Consider the following 17971-nt stretch of genomic DNA (forward strand, 5'->3'; position numbering starts at 1 on the left):
GCTACGGGCGCTGTCTAGACCCTCTGTCTGCTTATGAATGTAACATTGGCCAACTGCAGTTCCACATATTTTGGCCAGGTATCGTGCGGGCGATTATAGTCAATTTGAGTCAAGGTATTTGGCAAACATTTGACCATCGGCTGCCCTTCCAGTGATGGTGATGACACAATATTCTGGGGTAAAATACATCTGGATTGCAAAAAGCTCAAGGCATACACGCACATGTTTTCCTCAAGCAGAATTTCAAACTTACAGAATATCACCAGACTACGTGGATGAGTACCAGCCTATTGGGTCCCCGTAACATGGGGTTCGCCTGAACTAAAATCGTTCCCACAGGGTCAGTTGCTTTTCTAATAAGCTCAAGTAGGCTGGATGGAGCAAATTCTTAAAGATCTACGAACGTACTGTCTATAGTCTACACTCTATACTGCTACATGTATTTGTGTACCCAAATTATTGTACTTGGACTTTACACCACGTTCGACTACTTACTGAAAGTGCCCACTGCTCACCGCCCACAGCCCAGTAGCTGTGTGACTGGCACAGCGTGTAACTGAGGCTGCAGTCTCGTCATAGTGGGACCGTAGCCGCACGCCAAATAGGCCCACTCCCGCATTGTTGACCATTATCATCACGTCATCCCCATAGCAACGGACAGCCCTATCAATGTGTTGACTCCTCTCGAACTGCCAACTCTGGGATGTCCTCGACATGCATGTGGCGTGCAGAGGTGGAGCTTTGCCGACGCTAGTGCTGTTTATACTTTATTGTACTGTTTTAGTGGCGCGTTGGACATGTAGTCGATGAGCTGGAAATTGAGGTGGCTGGTATAATAGCATGTGGGGTCATTGCTCATTCCCAGCCACTGCAATATGGGTCCCAGCCTGGTGATTTTGTTAGAGTTGAACGTAGATTTGCCTTGTGAGGACGGGAGGCACGTGTGAGAGTATCAATCATGCATGTCGTGACCCGAACGAGGCAAATGGATTCTGCCATCTGAATACCACCATCATCCCCTCCTTACTCAATCCACCCTACGTGCTACCTTTCCCTCATCCCTGACAGCGCACCATACTCAGCAGCAACCGTTCGAAGCTAGCTCTTGATTGAGAAGTCTCGTGATCTACAGTACCTCAGATTCTACCCTGCGGTGTCACGATCTCTGTTTCCAAGTGACCGGCCGACCCACTGGTCGAAACATCCATCTCTCGAGTTTTTTTCCAGCACCAAATCATTATGCAGTTCACTGTCGTTGCAGCTCTAGCTTCACTCGCCGTGAACGCGGTCTTTGCCGCCCCTCTCGCCAGCTCTCAAGATCAGATTTCCCCTCGTAAAGCGACGTACGAGGTTGTCAACGTCGCAGGACCTCAAACCACATCCGTTGCCCCAGTCACAGAGACTTTGACACAAACAATCGAACTGGTCACCACTGCCACAAAGATTTCACCATCATCAGTGATGGTCACCGTGTACGCGACCAGCAAGCCCGCCTCAAGTCCGGTGCCAAGTTCACATGATACTCCTTCACCTGGCGCCTCTCCATCGCCTTGTCATCAAGCGAGTAGTGGCATGCTTCATCTGACCCCGATGCCCACAAGTGTACTTTTCTAACCCGAAAGATACACTTGTGGCCCCCCGTTCGTGGAATGAACCTCATCGCAGTGATGCTTGGACAATCACGTTGTGTGACGCGTCCTCGAACCTACTTCACGACTGCGCCTGTTTCCTTTTGCCTTTTTCACATTCCATCGAAGGACTGATTACCTGTTTGAAAACATCGACAGGCGAGCATTGAGACCACGCAATTTCTTGTTGATATGGGGCTTAATCGAGGCAACGGGTCGAGCATACATATCTGCAGGCTTCGTCTGCACATTGGGGGCGCATGCAGGGAAGAAAAGCCACATGAGAGAGCATGCTTTTATGATATTATGTTTACGTCTCCTCTGACGACCTTTATTTGATTTTGGCCAATCGCCTCAGACTCACAGCGCGGCGTTGATATCATGTCATATTACTCTTCGATTCACCGAGATTCTAGTCCAGACTACTCCTACTGAACTCAATACCACCACAAATTTTCTGTCTACTTACATTCAACGTTCGATCTACAATGCTTTTGCTTTCTACATCTTTCGCTCTTTCTTTCTATGTTTTGTCGGAATTGCGTTGTGTATGTAGCTGTTACAAGACCCATACGATGGATTCATCACTGAGCCCATATATGCCACCTTTTCGATTGAAAGCAAGCGTGGCCTCATTCCACCATCGGCCATAGCACCTTGCCCCTAGCTCTGCAGCCGGGAATCGTCTCATTCAGACTGCGCCCGGGCAGTCTCCGAAACCCATAAAGTCAATCGCAACACAAAGGTACACACTATCAGGACGTCGGGTTACGGAAGAGTAATTTCGAAGACGCCAGTCTGGTCCCTCCATATACAACTTTCGGACAGGCGTGGATACAAGACTGCCGACGAATATCGCTTAAAGAAGAGAACAGCCGTGTCTCTACGCTACCAGAACACATCGTCACAGCTCACGAATCGGAGCTGATAGTGCACGAGGCAAAAAGTCGACCAAATGAAACCGTCTGCGTGGACTGGCATCGTTCAAGGGAATAGTCAAGCATCAGACGTCCCTTCTCGGACACTGTCCACGACATCGCGCTGTCACGGCGAGTTTCCATTGCACCCATGGCTAGATCCCAGTCGTAGCTGGGTTTAGATTCTATCCTAAATTGGGTTCTGGCTGGGTTAGCTGCTACCTAATTGAATTGGACATAAGCTTCTCGTTCCACACGGAGCGTCAAGGGTCAAGAAGCAATGCAGAACCTGCTCCAACATTACTTATGACCAGGCATTTTCCATTGACATCGCGCTGGGTACATCTATACTTTCTATATAGTCACTAGGATCGACCTGGCAGGCACCTGACTATGGTGCATAAAAACCTGTTTTTGCACGTGGGAAGCGTATCATGCCTACCAGTGCTTCATAGTAAAGGTGGATTACCTTACATCTTGAGAATGTTAGTCACGGGGACCTGAAGGGAAGTACTCATGTACACCAGCTTGAAGAATGCAGTGCGAAAACGTCCTACACAAGGTGTCAACTATTGGAGGTTGAAGCTGGCACGAATCTAGAAACCAAGCTAAATTAGAGCCTGTCCTTGAATTTGATCATAGAAGTCCAGGAAGAGCACAATTGGCAAGTGTGTCTTCACATCTGGTATACACCATAGTCCATACACTATACACTGTAATGTAGTGGTATATATTCTCGGAGAAGTGACCTTCCGTCCGGTACTTCCAGGCCTAGCTAGTACGAACTTCGAAGTACGAACCACTGTACTGTATGTACATCGATTGCCTTCTACATGACATTAGTTCCGCGACCCGCTACATACATGTGTCATTATAGTGTTGGTACGGTGCCTCCTTGAGTCCTTACTTTAGTACTGGATCACAGAAGGTAAGTTAATTACCTACTACCTACGCGGTACTCCCGTAATGTTAGTAGATGGCAAGATGCGGGGGCGAGTGAGGTACCTAAAGGCGGTAAGACAAAGCACTACGTCGCTCCCCGCGCAGGGTCCCGCGAAACTCGGCAGCTGGGGTTCAGGCGCCGCGCAGTGCAGACAGGCGCTTCGAGATGGTTGCCCCGAGTGACGCGTAGTAAACATTCCAAGCTGCATCCCTCCCATCAACCACATGAACATTCTTCAACCGCAAACCTTTCCTGACACTGTCTCTTTCCCACACATACCGAGCTGTCAATCACTGGCAGATCTTCATAAATCTCCGCTCATTCATTGTTCTAATATTCTAAATCCTCTATATTGGAGCAGGCTGGCCGGAGTTCGATTCAGCAAAAATGCCAGGCACCGTGGCTGACGGACCAACGGTGTCCATGTCCTGTAAGAGTCAAGAACGACTCATGTTTTTGTCGCACATGAGATTTCTGATGCGTTCGATTTAGTCGCGAATAATTTCTGGGGCAAAGATGATGCAGGCCTCCAGCCGATGCTTGACCGGATGCATGCATCGAAGGTGACAAGCGACGAGTTGAAGGTCTTCTACAATTGTGAGTTGGCGCGATGTCAAGACCATTTCTTCCCCTTGTTTGGATGCTAAACATCTCGACAGTACGAGCTGCGATCGAAGATGAATACTCAAGAAAGCTCCAGGCCTTGTGCCGCAAATCCTTGGGTTCGGCGGAATCAGGGTCGCTTCGCTCCTCCCTCGACGTGGTGCGCGGGGAAACCGAGGCGATCGCAAAATCCCACGCTGCGATTGCGGGTCAAATGAAGACAGAGCTTGAGGAACCGTTGACGGCTTTCTCCAAGGGCATCAAGGAGAGACGCAAGATCATCCAAGATGGCATTGAACGACTTCACAAAACAAAAATGCAGCAAACACAGGTGGTCAACAAGGTGATTTCCGGCTCACAGGTCTAGACAAGGAGAATGATTGCTAACCTCATCATTCTATAGAGTCGCGACCGCTTCGAGCAGGACTGTCTTCGAATAAAAGGCTATCTGGCTCAAGGCCACATGGTGATGGGTCAGGAAGAACGCAAGAACAAAGCAAAGCTCGAAAAAGCCCAGATTCAGCTAGCCTCGAACAGCAGCGAGTACGAAGCTGCTGTCAAAGTGCTCGAAGAGACCACAGGTCGTTGGAACAAGGAATGGAAGGCCGCCTGTGATGTGAGAAACCCCGGACCCTCGACTACCGAACGTAGGGAAAATGCTGACTGTCGCAGAAATTCCAAGATCTCGAAGAAGAGCGGTTGGACTTCACAAAAAGCAGTCTCTGGACCTACGCTAATATTGCGTCGACTGTGTGCGTGAGCGACGATGCAGTAAGTCAAATGGCTGGTGCCTCGACTCTCAAATATCCAAATGCTGACCACTCTCAAAGTCATGCGAGAAAATCCGCCTCTCCCTAGAGGACTGTGAGGTCGAGAAAGATATCGTCACCTTCATCAAAGAGCGCGGCACTGGCCAAGAGATTCCGGATGCCCCGCGATTTATCAACTTTTGTAAAGAGGATGACGACGTGTCGGACATTGACGATGATGGTTATTCAGTAGCCCAATTCCAGCGAACAATGAACCCATCCTTCCGCACGTCATCGCCCCAGCCATCGACATTTGAGTCCCATCACGATCCCAATTCGGAGCTTGCTGCCCAGATGGGTCACCCGGCTCCTGAGCCTAACCATCCAGACCCTCTTCAGATGAGCCAACAAGTACCTCCTCAAATGGAACATCAGATGCCTCCGCAGATGGGTCATTCCGCACCTCCTCAACCAAGCTACTCTATGCCTCCGCAAATGAACCACCCAGCTCCTCAGCAACCTATGAACACGCAACCTCCAGCGCCGTTGGATCTGCGCCGTGGTGGCTACCTGCCACCAAACTATGATCCTGAGCAACACGGCGAGATCAACGCGGTTCCCCACAATGCTTATCCCACGGACGGGATGACAATGTTCTGTCGCACTGGACCCCCATCAGGTCGAAGCTCAACAAGTGCTTATCGGCCATCTAGTCGCGATTCTCATAGCGAAATTTCAAATCCAACTTCCATGTCCAGTGTCGAGGCTCCCGTCACGGCGCACAAGTCGCCTCCAAAGCCAACAAACAGCGCTCCGCTGCCAAGCCAGTCAGAGGACAAGTCGATCCAAAAGAAAAAGAGTGCTTTCTTCAGCAACAGCCCTTTCCGTCGCAAGAGTCGTCATGACAAGGAACGTCCGGTGATAGGGGGACAAACTACTACTCGCAGCCCTTGGGCCTCTCCTTCCAAGCCAGCGAGCCCTACCAAGCAAGCACCACCTGCTCAGGCCGAAAGCCAGAGTCCTGAGCCTGTTGATCCGCGAGCCAATTTCCAGCTCAATGTCGGCAATAACGTGTTTGACGTCGCCTCCCCTGACAAGACAGCCAAGGCTACAAACGAACCGAAGCCAGCCGAAGACGATATGGACCCTATTGCTCGTGCGCTCGCAGAATTGAAGACAGGTGGGAAGCAATCAACTCTGCGCGTGTCAGCGGATCGATATCACGGTATTCAGTCACCCACTCCATCTGCTCCTTCCTCTGCGTACGGGGGCAGCACTTCTGGCGCCCCGCCTGCCTACAATAACAACAGCAGCAGCAGCAGCAACAGCAGCAAGAACCCCCCTGTCAAAAGACTTGACGCACCCCAGCCTGCCTTTACGTCGAAGCAGATGCAGAAAACCACACAGAAATACACGGGCCAGACTCAGAGCATGCTGCGTGGAGCAAACAACGTCCCCAAGGCGGCCCCGCCTGCGAAGACCGAAGTCCCTCGAGCTCGCTCACCTGCTTCTCAACGGACTGCAGCTCCTAGAGCTCATTCTCCTGCACCCTCTCGTGGCACTGCTCCTCGAGCTCATTCCCCGGCTCCTCCGCGCGGAGGTGTCCCTCGGGCTCGTTCGCCGGCTCCCCCGCGTAGTGCCAGTCCGCTGGTATCAACGCCGCGCACCGATAGCCGCATGGGTGCTCAGTACAGTGGAGCTAATAGTCCAGCACAGAGTCCCGGGGGCTATCAGTCGAGCAGTATGCGCAGTCGTTACAGCCAGTCTCCCCAGCCCCAGCGTGTTCAGGAGCCACCATTCTCGCCCAGTGACTTTGCCCGCCGAGCCTCTCCAGCCATGTCCAGCCGCGCCGTATCTCCCCAGCCACAGTTTCGACAACAAGCACGTCCTTCGAGTTCCGGAGGCATGGAACTGCAGCTGTCCAATGCGCCGGTGGACATGTATGGCGTTGATAGCTATGGAAACGCACCCCGGCGTAGCGACAGCCGTCCCATGTCACATTTTGGGGACATTAATACACCCCCTCCTGTGGGGCGTTCTCGCAGTCGCACTCTTGCCGTTGCCGAGCCTGGCCGAAAGTTCAGCCGCGATGGTAGGCCCATACTTCACTTTGGTAAGTTTTGTCTGCTGAATTCTGACTTTGGTCCCTTGCCTAACATAATCTGCTTTTCCAGCGCGAGCCATGTACAGCTACAGTGCTGCCATTCCCGAAGAACTTGGTTTCACCAAGGGTGACGTCTTGGCCGTCATCCGCCTACAAGACGATGGGTGGTGGGAGGCTGAGATCACCAACGCTAGAGGCCACCCTGGTCTTGTACCGAGCAACTACCTGCAAATAATCTAAGTGCTCGATGCGCTACATTTTTACGAACTGTTACGACCCTTGTGACCAATCTTGTTGCTGCCAGACTGTCCAATTTGTTGCATTATTGTCCTTCACAGATACCAATTTTTTCGATGTACTTTGCCCTCACACGGTCCTTATCTCTAGCACCCTCGATTCTCATCTGTTTGGCGCGATTTGAGCGCATTTGTCATACTTTCTGCTTCAAAGCGCTCATGTCAACATTTTGTTAAATGCTGTGGTATTCTTGCAGGCACAGTGCATTACCAGTAATGTCCAATTGAGTTATTTAATTTGGACTTCCGGTCCTCTTGTGTTCTTTGTCGCGTTTGGTCTTTCAGGGCAGTCGATTCGGAGATATTGCATGTGAATGAGGCGCCCCGATGTTATCGATTCATGGATGTATCATTGTCTTAACCATGACCCTTGCAATCACTTATTAGGGGTCATGTCTACTTTCAATCAATGTTGTTCTCTTGCTTTTTGTAAATCGCGTTCCCCGTTTCTTTCCCTGTCAAAGATTCCTAAAGTCTGCAAGACCCTCATGACGAAACGTGTTGATCTCCAATATTTGGACAAAGCCCCGCAGTTCGATTCCGTTATTCGAAGTCATTTCCCTTCACGCTCTTATACGGCCAAGTAGAAGAAGCCCCTGCCCATGCATAATATAGGACCGCATCGAGACCACTCGGACAGGTACCACCCAACCCGGCCCAAAAACCTCCACTGGTTTTTCGGACGCGCGTGGTGTCAATAAAGAAGTTCACATCTATCTATTGTGCAGTGCATACATGATTTTGGCGCTGATCTCTACGCAGTAGCAGTTGTCGACAGGATATGGATGAACGGGAAGCTGGCTTATAATGTCTTCGTTCTCATCATTTCCACTTGCCAAGCTGAGCTATGAGCGGGTTCTACCTTTGCGTCAGTGCTCAGTAAGGTAAGATCTCAATGGCGATAGACAGACAAACTGAGGACGTCTGGAATACACTAGGGGCGCTCTGCCTGATGATTTGCGTAGGGTATACGATTGCGAATGCATGCGCTACACTGGATATTCTACATTTCAGGGGGGTTTCCACATATGATGCGCTAGCCTAAATGTGAAAATGTTGGTCGGCCACCGATACCATGATAGGTATCAAAACAAGCACCATAAAGTCGAAGTCATGTACATAAAATTCATTAGAAGCATGCATAGGTGAAAAGGTATTCCAAAGCAAGTAGGCTCCTCCACCGCATGCACAGCAAAGCATGATGTATTATTCACTGTCAACGAACGAATTGGCCCAATAGCCGATGAACGGTACTTCGAAATGATCGAGGGTGTCGACTAAAAGAAAGCGTGTCAGCGAGGTCGTGTATGACGAGGGTTTGCTAAGTCTGCAACTGTCGGGCAGTATATTACGGAGCACCTACCATCTCGATAAGCGCGCATACTCAAACCCGCCATCAGCATGAGATCAATAATGAATAGGGTCCAAGATAGGAATCCGCTCCAGCAGAAGATGAGATGAATGATCTATGTCAAAAATTTAGCCGGACGAAGACCTTGGAAAGGGCGGAGCACGGAACTCACAAACATGGCTGCAAATAACATGCTCGACTGCCAGGCATGGAATCTAACCATGCAAAATTTGAATGATTAGCGGCTCATTCTTACCCTTTACTCTAGCATGAGGCAAGAGGCATGATCTGTACGCACCGCACGTAGTCGCTCTTATGCTCCAGCAACAACAAAACGAGACCTCCCGCGGGGGTAGCAGCAGGTATGCCAACGCTGCTTCAATGTCCATGCGGATGGGAAGGCTCGTTTCAAATGCGCCGAAGCTGACATGGCCTCCCTCTACATCCCGACCAAAACTTGGGTTGCCATGTCCGCTCGCCGCGAATTGACTCGGTGAAGGTAGGTCGGTCGACGCCCGCGGCGACCGAAAAGCAGGAGATCGAATCCGGTTGTCCACCGTCGGCGGGGACAAAGCCCGCTCAATCTCTGGTGACTCGTCTTGATACGGTGCGAAATTCATGACCAGACGTGGAGCGAGTACTGACTCGACGAAAGCGAGACTTGCTTAGCGGAGAGTTTCATAAGCTGGGGAAAGCTCCTTATCCTCCTTATCGTTTTGGATGTTTACTCGGCCTTATCTTGTTCTTATCGGCCGCGTTTTCGGTTTAGCTTATTGCCAAGACGGGAATGTCATGACCATTCATCTAGTCATACTTCAGTCCCTCGGGAGGCCGCCTTTGGCTTTGGTTCTTATTAGAAACAGATAATTCTGGTTGACCATCACCATGGGTATCATTGTCGTTAAGCACACGATCTCTCCGTATCTCCACGTCCGTCCATCGTAATACATTCAGAGGTCATAACTTCAAGCCCTACCTCGGCCTCGTGCAATGCCACTTCCACGGGCGATGCCACTTGCCGGTCGTCTCGTTGCCGTGGTAGAAGCACCTCGCGCGGTCGCCGAGCGACTGGTACTAACACTTGGTGTTCTGCCAAGTCCAGTACTGCGCACAGTGCCTCGGGTTGTCCCACGGCTACTTCGTCCAGTAGCAAGTCGTCGTCTTTCCTCCTCCTCTGCTCTTCGCATCGCTGCTTCTCGCTGTTCTTGGAGGGCTTGCTCTCGTCTCTCGGCAGCCTGCTGTCGCTGAATTGCCTCCCTCTCCATATCAGCCACATCTTGTGTAGCCCCTTGCCAGTCTGGATTGAGGATGAGACGCTGGTTGTGCTCAGTTTGGGACAAGATGCGGGTCCAGGTGTTGAGTAGAGTAGAGGCAGATGTCACTGTATTGTGCACGGTCTGTGGAGGCAGGGATTATTAGCAGGGGAAATAATCTTCGCGAAAGAAGAGCGGTAGAAACGAGCCTCCATATTGCCTTGAGCCTTGTCGATACTGTTTAGAAGGCCCTCGATAACCTCGTTTATATTTCGAACGGTGTGTAGCTCATGCTGAAGTGCTGCTTCACGAGCTTCATGCCGATCAAAGAGTGTGTCGTCGGCCACCGGTACTTGTCTTGGACCTGGCGATGGTGCATTGTTCGGTGTAGGTACTTTAAATGGCCTCTGAGGGCCCCGTTTTGATGGAGAATTCCAGAGGTCTTCTGAGTCCTCGCCTGACAGCTGAATCTGTCGCATTTCATCGGCGGTGTTTCGAGCTGCCATTGCGGTAGCAGGGTGCTATGATGACTCAAATACTGGAATTACCAGTCGGGGTTTAGATGGAATTATCAAGGCGGCCTCGGAAAGAGAGTGTGGTACTTTGTTCGGTCTTTTGGCTGTGCGGGCGGGAGGGGGAGCAATCAATTCAGGAAGATTGTCAACAATTGATGGATCGATAAAGCCGTGCAGACTCGCGGGGCGGAAAGTCTAAATACTGCCATGGCGGCGGATTCAGGTAGAGGCGGTGAGCGCTCGAGGTGGCTGGGCGTCAACATGTCGCCCTGTCAAGGGATCCGCGCCCTTCATTCACGCATCTTCTTCTTTACATCACACTGCAACTATCGTTCCTCATAATTATCATACCTTTCTGATCAAACTACGTGTGATCTCTTTACGCGCGTGCGTCAGAATTGATTCTACCTACAGCGCTCCTTTCATTTTGATCACTTATCAGTCCGATTGAGCAACACGCATTCCCAGAGCCAATAGCGAAGTGAGCCTGTTGCGATTCCTTCACGGCGGAGCCTCCTCCTGGACGACAAGAAAAGGGCACCGCTTTCATCCCTAGCCTTTGATTGTTAGCATTCAAGGTTCATCAGTTCATCATGACCACAACACCTCCTCCGCCATCACCATCAAGCCTTCGGACTCCCTCAGCGCCGCTACACGGCGCTGGCTATGACCAATATGATCCATATCCTCCTCGGAAATCAACCAGACTAGCGAACCAACGCGCTGCCAAAGAGCTGGAAAAGCTCCCAGAACCGGCCGGCTCAAAAATGCCAAGCAAATTCTGGGCTAAGCGTGTGCCAAAGCAGTACCGAAAGTTTGACCTTGAGACCTCTTCGGATTCAGACGAATTTATCCCTGGTCAGCAGCTGGAGGATCCATTCTTGGATCGTGGATCAAGCCATGACGCTTTCATCTCGCCTCAGCGGCAATCCGCTTCAGCTCTTCGGGCCCGCGCAGAAGCCCCTCAGGGCCTTCTCACACCTGCTAAAACCCCGTCGAAGCGGAAGATCCAAGGGAATATGTCGTCAACATCTCGAACGCTGTTTCCCTCATCCGGAAGAGTGACGGCTAAGAAGCCGGCTCCATTTTCGCTTGAAAGCTTTGAGACTTCGTCTTCTGAGGAGATTCAAATCTTCACTGACTCCCGCGACCGTGTGCCAGTCGCACGTCCTTCTAGAGACAATCCCTTTGCTTCCCGATTGTCTGATGTTTCCAAGACCAAGAACCCCATCAAAGAACCCGCCAAGACAAACATCGAATCTCGCCCAACTCCGGAGACTACAGTGTCCGCTAGCATGTCGCGCACTCGCAGCGAAAGGTAAGTCTCCGAATCCAGGGTATCCGCCTCCGTTTCTTGATTTTCTTTCTCACACTCAAACTAGACACCGGTCAAACATGTCAGAGAATAAAGTCTTTTTGCCGCCTCGACGAGATGGAATGACGATGATGTTGTAAGTTACAGTTCCTGGGTACACCGTTTAGACCATGCCTGTTATCGTGAAGTAGCGCTAATTATATCCCTTCATTAGCCGTGGAAAGAGGGTATTTACCAAATTCGAAGACTCGGAGGATGAGGACGAGGATGATGATGATGACTTCCTGGGTCTTTTCGCCTCTCGCGCCGACCTGCTCGCAGCCGACCCAACTGCCTTGGATCGCAAGCCACTCAGCCGTCGCGAAATCAAACCGCGGCAATTGTTCCCTTCCGCCGCAACCGGCGTCTCTAAGGACGAAGAGGAGGCGGCCACCGATGACGAAGGTGTGCAGGAACCCGACACGAAGCAGCAATCTGTCGTGGATCATTCGGTCGATACAAAAGATGTCCCCGAGTCGCTCGAGTCACCCCAGGCCCCTGTCGCCACTCGTCTTCTTCGGTCCAGCGCGCGCTTTGCTTCTCAAACTGAGCAGGCTTCGAGTGGTAAAAGTGCTGTAGACACCAAGAGGAAACGAATCAGTCCCTTCGATCATTGGCTGCGTAAGAAGCAGGCAATTGAGGAAGTGTCTGCCTCTCTTCCACCTGCGAAGAGAGAGGCCGACTATTCAGGCGACCAGATAACTCCTCCAAGCGCCAAGAAGACACGCAGTACCCGAGGCAGTGCTTCGGTTGACCCTGCTGTTTAGGCTCGTCTCTTAACTTGAAATTGCCCCTCTTGTTCACGTTCTCGTCTTTCAGTGTCCCTCATCATTTTCTGTGCGTTCTGGCCAAGCTGATCTTTTGTTGATTGATTCTTTTTGGCTGTTGTTTTACTTGCTTTTGTCCGAGTCTTGAATGTTTAGTGATGGCTGTCGCGTTCACTCTTCGCTGCATAGCACTGTGTTAATCGCGGTGCTCCCCTGACCTCCCCATCCTGCTTCTCTATTACTCAACCCTTCAATTCGCTTTCTTGTTTCTTTTGTGCCTGCGTGATTTCCAAACGCGTGGGTGTCTGAATTCTGGTCTTTTTTTTGGGAACCCCTGTGACTCGGCGCTGGGAATGGAATACGGAGCAAATCGAGATACCTGGCACACCTTTTTTTTCGAGCAAATGGTCACATTGGAGTTGAAAAATGGTTCTTGGCGAGCTCCGACGGTCTGTTGTTTGTTTATGTTGTTGATTGCGTTTTTGTTATATTTGCCCATTCACTCTGCTGTTTTGCTCACCTAACAGTTGAGAGAGGATTCTGTCTACCGAGATGTGAATGGGCAGAAATGAATGGATCGAAGATGTGAGAGTGGGTGTTTAGCTAGATTCAATGAAATGAGATAATGTCTGAAACTATCTCCCTATAAGTTAGCCTCTTTTACCACGCAGTTGAAAGCCATGTCCCAACTGTCACTTCGCGGATGTGGTCCTGTCTTGCCTCCGGGACCTCATCTGCGGCCAAGGCCCGACGACGATTGTGGCAGTTACTGTATTTGCTAGCTCCTATTTGGGAGATATGTTGCGAACCTCTCATATTTGCACGAGAACGGATACCCACCTAGCACACTGGACGGGCAGTGCTGCCGAAGCCAGTCCACTAAGGCTGGAAAGCGTACGCACGGTAATCGCAATGGATCTGATAGTACGCCCCTGGTGATCTAGAATCTACGAAAGTACGTTCGATCTGTCAGTGTTCGGGTATATTCTTTTCTTTGCTGCTTGGGCGAATCTTATGTTTCGAGAGGACGAGATGACCAACTTCTTGGTCGGTGCTCGGGTCGCCTTGTATCAATTATTGTTGGTGGTCTCGACTCTCGAGGACATTCCTTTCGGTCGTGGAGACATACAAACACACAGAGCGCATGTGGCTCGGAGGGCCAAGAATTTTGATATTGTGGGATCGCGTCGTCATGTGTTTAGCTAAGCAGGTAATCAAACGAATTCCAGATCGTCATCTCCTTCGTCATCAGAGAGAACCCTTCGCACGGGAGTTGCATCGCCGCCTAAACTATCTCGACCAGCCTCCCGGATGCCTTTGGATGTGAGAAACCGCGTCTTTTTGACACCACTGCCGTGCGGCTTGTCGCCGTCATGAGCTCTCTTCATCGGGCTCAGGCGGACATTGTTCGCCCTGCCATATGTGACAAGATTCAAGCCCTGGCTTGGCCTGGTCGAATCTGGCGTTGAGGGAGCAGTTTGTTCCGCACCCTTCTTGCCCTGGTCCGTTTCGTTCGCTGTCCGAGTTCGAAGGTAATCTACACCCACTCCACCAGCGCGGCCTGATATCAGTTTCCGCGTGATCTCGAGTTCTCGCTGCTGGGCTACTAAGCGTCTCCTCATGCGCTCTTCCTTGTTCTCCATTCCTCGTTCCATCATTCCAGCGGCGATGAATGGATCGTCGCTGGCATCAAGTAAGCTCGCAGTTGAGTGAACTGCTGCAGGGTTGTAGGAAGTGCGGCTGGCTCCTCCATTCCTGGGGCCGGGAGCAACGTAGTAGACAGACTGTGTGCCCATATGGTACTGCGCACCTTCTGCCTTCAGTTTTCCATCAGATCTGTAGGACGGGGAGTCTACGGCTCCTGACCGTGACCCTCCTCGACTGTGTCCTCTTCCTTCCTGCCAGATGCCAGTACGAGAGCCAGATTTTCCTCCCCCGCCAAACATGCCCGTGCCACTGTTGACGCCAGAGCGCGAGCCCTGCGTCCGGCGGACTTGAAGGTCCACATGGAAGTCACAGAACTCCGTCTTACGACTGTCCACCCAGGCCTGGCAAATCTTTCCATCTTTTCTGACGGATTTGCAGAAGCCAATGTCTTGTGCCTTTCCTATCTCGAGCACCTTGTCATCGGAAGAAGAAAGACAGAGACTAAAGCGATTTGTGTCAAGCTTGTGTTTCGGAGGAGGCATGACCGTAGGGTTCAAAATCGCAACAACAGTTCCCTCGGAGATTTTGTAGTAGCGCGGGAATGCCGTGTCAAAAAGGAACAGGTCGATGGTCCACTGTAGATCAGTCAACGTCATCACCATGTAGCTGTTGGTGTTGTTCATCCCATCATCAAGTGGTTCGACGGACTTTGAGGTGGCTTTCCCTGAATCTTTGGTCTGTTTGGTATCCGACTTGGATGCGACGATGCCAAAAACAACAAAGTCCCCATCGATAGTTTCGGGTAGTTCAAAAGCAGGAGCTTTGACTGTTTTGAGAAGGTCGGGAATTTTCAGTGTATGCTTATCCGCCAAGCTGCGACTGAGAAATGAGTGTGGAAGGATGCGATTCGATAGGTGAAGTCCCGAATAGGATTCAAACTTGGAAGGATCCGGTTTGCTGTCAGTGCGAGTCGTGTCCTCAGTGGGCCTTCCCGTAAACGAATTCCTGTCATCGCTTCTCAAACTCGACGTTGTTTGACTGCGCTTCAAGACACCTGTCCGAGATGATGATACTGATTTCAGAATGTCCTCACGTGTGAAAGCCGGTGCTTGTGGTTCCCGTCGACCCATATTTGGACTTGATGCTGGTTCCTTCGCAGCAGCACTTTTAAATGCATCAATCTCTGCTTTGTCCAATTGGAATCCAGCACTTCGATTTGCCCTAATACGGTCAATTTTCTTGGCTTTCTCGGCGCGAAGCTTCTCCGCAGCACGACCTTCAGCCATCCGCTCGCTGAAGCTCTTGATCCTACTCAGGCCTCCAGTACTTGGAGATGACTGGGGTCTAGAAGAGAATACGTCGCCTGATCGAGCGGTAGCAGCGCTCCGGGTCTCGAGTTGACTTGTAGGTCGCGGCGCCCGTTTGAGCGAAACATCGGCAGCCGTCCAGCCTTTATCAATCCCCATTTTGCACCTTTGTGGAGACCACGGCGCCCGAGAAGGCTGTTCCCGCCTCGTGGGCGACAGTGGTACCTGGATATCATCGTGCGGCGTGTTTCGCGATAGCCCACGAGGGCTCTTGGGTGGTACAATCTGGCTGGCAATCTCCGAAGAGACAGTGGCAGACGAAGGGCGAGATGATCTGACTTCTCCATCTTCCGTACTTGAACTGGTGGTACCTGACCTGGCCCTGTTCTTCTGGAGTTGTTTCAGCTTGAGACGGGCCTGAATTTCAGCCAGCTTTAGTTGTAGAGTCTCTTCGTCCTCTTCGCTATCATCGTCTGCTGGGTCTTCGTCGAGAATCTGTTGTGCTTTCGTTCGTAGGCCAGGCGTTGTGTTCGATCGTTTGAGCGGCGACGAGAGCAATTTTCGGCGCTGGTGTAGGTCCTCGTATTTCCTCCGCCCTCCCGGGGAGCTCAGAAGGGCATCGCGGGGAGACTTTGGCGGCCATGCAGGGTCGGCCACTGTCGCTGTACTTAGATACCGTAACCCTTTGCATTGAAATGTACCTTGAAGCAAGACTTACTCGCAGGATAGGACATGGTCGTCGATTTTTCAAAAATCAAGGTCCGTCGCCGTGGGTCGGCGGCATTACCGACTGTTTGAGCCGCCCCCGCAGAGAGTACAGCGAGAAACGGTGAGTAGACAAGACGAGACCCGCAGCAGCAATGGCAATTCGAACAAATCGCAGCAGCTTGAGTCGTTCAAGACTTGCGTTCTCTTTCTCTGCAGCTTTCTGTTTTGAGGAATAGATGGACCTAGGTGTTTGAATGCTCCTCGGAGTGCAGGGAGCGAGTGAAATGTGAGAAATCACCTGCAGGGCTCGGCCCGCGCAGGACTCCGCCAGGCGCGCGTCTTCAGCGCGTCTCCGCGATTTCCCAATCTCTTTTCCACTTTGGCTACATTCAGAACCCTTCTGCGTTGCTGGGCACGCGATTCGCAAACATGCCCCGTACTCGCTCTGCGGCTCCCAGTCAGGCCAGCGAGCCGGTTGTCAGTCAACAAACACCTCAATTGAAGTCCGCCGAGAAGCCCAGCAGGACTTTTATCCTTCCGTCTAATACCAGCGCTGCTGCACGTCTGCTCTCCCTTCCGAATCCGCAGTCCAATGAGATATCACCATATTTCTTCTGTCCAGGTCGCGGGCTGTACGAGTTTACGACTGTCGTAGCGCCTCCATTCGCGCCTCGTAGCATTCTCTTTACCTCCAAGAAGCACAGCCTGCATGAACTCGAGGCGAAAGATACAGCTGCCTCGGCAACGGCATCAATTGCGAAAAAGGCCGAATTACTCGTCGCAACACCCATTGACGTCGCTTTTTTCTTGGTTGCGCTGCTTGCCCCGTCTTCCAAGTCCAAACAATCACTTTACCAACCCTTGGACGATATAATTGATTCTCATGACAATCTACCCTCGCATTTCCGCCATGTCCTTTCCAATGACTCGTTTCGCCGCACCCTCCTCGCGCGCGCCGAAGCTATTTGTGATTTTGTGGAGGCAGGCGACGAAAAGATGTTTCGCTTCAGCGAATCGAAGCTGCTCAAGGAGTTGCTGGTCAAGGCGGAACGTATGGCGGAACAAGGTCTCCCTGCCAGTCTTGAAGACCGGTTTGTCCGTCAGGCACTAGCAACTCCGCTCATGTCGGTGAAACGTGTTGATGATATGACGAATCAAGGTGACAAGAACTCTAGTCCGGGCACGGGAGAGGCTTCAGACACACCAGATTCGCCAGCTACACTTGCTACCACTACGACTCCTTCAATATCCACGCCGCCAGGTGAAACAACACCTGTGCCCGTTCCTTCGAACGATGACTCTGATGAGATCCGTCGGCTGCAGCGGATTTCTATCGCACTTTCGTTCATGAAGGAGTCCTACCTGTCCTCCGCCATGTCTTCAAGAATTGACGAACTGCTCATCTCCACAGATTCACCTCTGAATCTTGGACCATTGACTGATCGTCTGAAGGAACTGGCTGCGTTGCGGGCAGAGGCTGCGGCTTCTCGAGGTCTGTCTGATTTCAGTCGGAAGCGTGGTCTTGACGATGAAGAGGCAGAGGATCGGGCCGACAAGAAAAGAAAAAAGGAGGAAGAGGAAAAGAAAGCGAAGGCCTCCTTGTCTCGGGGAGTGCGTGACCTGCAAAAAGTCAACACGACCGGCATGAAGAAGATGAGTGACTTCTTTGGCAAGGCATCGGCCAAGAAGAAGACATGATCATGGATTTAACGTCTTGTTGTCCTGAAACCCAACTACAAAACATTGAAATCGCGCTACAATCTGTGCAGACTTGGCAAGGGTTCATCAACCCTCGCCTATCTGGGATCCATTGGGTTAGCTCGGCTCGA

General features: G+C 51.4%; 6 protein-coding genes across 6 annotated transcripts; 4 read left to right on the forward strand and 2 right to left on the reverse strand.

The window, feature by feature from the left end:
- Nucleotides 1-1239: 1239 nt before the first annotated feature.
- On the forward strand, nucleotides 1240-1614 carry N7539_001937 (uncharacterized protein; the record flags this gene model as incomplete). Its single annotated transcript, XM_056931540.1, has 1 exon — nucleotides 1240-1614. The coding sequence occupies one exon, from the start codon at nucleotides 1240-1242 to the stop codon at nucleotides 1612-1614; it is 375 nt and encodes a 124-aa protein (XP_056793571.1).
- A 2261-nt stretch (nucleotides 1615-3875) lies between these two features.
- Nucleotides 3876-7184, forward strand: N7539_001938 (formin-binding protein HOF1; the record flags this gene model as incomplete). Its single annotated transcript, XM_056931541.1, has 7 exons — nucleotides 3876-3918; nucleotides 3981-4085; nucleotides 4148-4434; nucleotides 4495-4707; nucleotides 4764-4862; nucleotides 4922-6953; nucleotides 7015-7184. The coding sequence occupies 7 exons, from the start codon at nucleotides 3876-3878 to the stop codon at nucleotides 7182-7184; spliced, it is 2949 nt and encodes a 982-aa protein (XP_056793572.1).
- Nucleotides 7185-8446: 1262 nt separating this feature from the next.
- On the reverse strand, nucleotides 8447-10350 carry N7539_001939 (DASH complex subunit DUO1; the record flags this gene model as incomplete). The annotated part of the gene is made up of 4 exons (XM_056931542.1): nucleotides 8447-8517; nucleotides 8848-9255; nucleotides 9568-9972; nucleotides 10050-10350. 4 exons carry the CDS (start codon nucleotides 10348-10350, stop codon nucleotides 8447-8449), a joined length of 1185 nt encoding a protein of 394 aa, XP_056793573.1.
- A 602-nt stretch (nucleotides 10351-10952) lies between these two features.
- Nucleotides 10953-12480, forward strand: N7539_001940 (uncharacterized protein; the record flags this gene model as incomplete). Its single annotated transcript, XM_056931543.1, has 3 exons — nucleotides 10953-11677; nucleotides 11742-11810; nucleotides 11889-12480. 3 exons carry the CDS (start codon nucleotides 10953-10955, stop codon nucleotides 12478-12480), a joined length of 1386 nt encoding a protein of 461 aa, XP_056793574.1.
- Nucleotides 12481-13694: 1214 nt separating this feature from the next.
- Nucleotides 13695-16168, reverse strand: N7539_001941 (uncharacterized protein; the record flags this gene model as incomplete). Its single annotated transcript, XM_056931544.1, has 2 exons — nucleotides 13695-16090; nucleotides 16153-16168. 2 exons carry the CDS (start codon nucleotides 16166-16168, stop codon nucleotides 13695-13697), a joined length of 2412 nt encoding a protein of 803 aa, XP_056793575.1.
- Nucleotides 16169-16571: 403 nt separating this feature from the next.
- Nucleotides 16572-17840, forward strand: N7539_001942 (uncharacterized protein; the record flags this gene model as incomplete). The annotated part of the gene is made up of 1 exon (XM_056931545.1): nucleotides 16572-17840. One exon carries the CDS (start codon nucleotides 16572-16574, stop codon nucleotides 17838-17840), a length of 1269 nt encoding a protein of 422 aa, XP_056793576.1.
- Nucleotides 17841-17971: the final 131 nt, after the last annotated feature.

This window comes from Penicillium diatomitis, assembly GCF_028827545.1.
Source record: "Penicillium diatomitis strain IBT 30728 chromosome Unknown utg000002l_segment0_segment0, whole genome shotgun sequence".
NCBI lineage: Eukaryota > Fungi > Ascomycota > Eurotiomycetes > Eurotiales > Aspergillaceae > Penicillium > Penicillium diatomitis.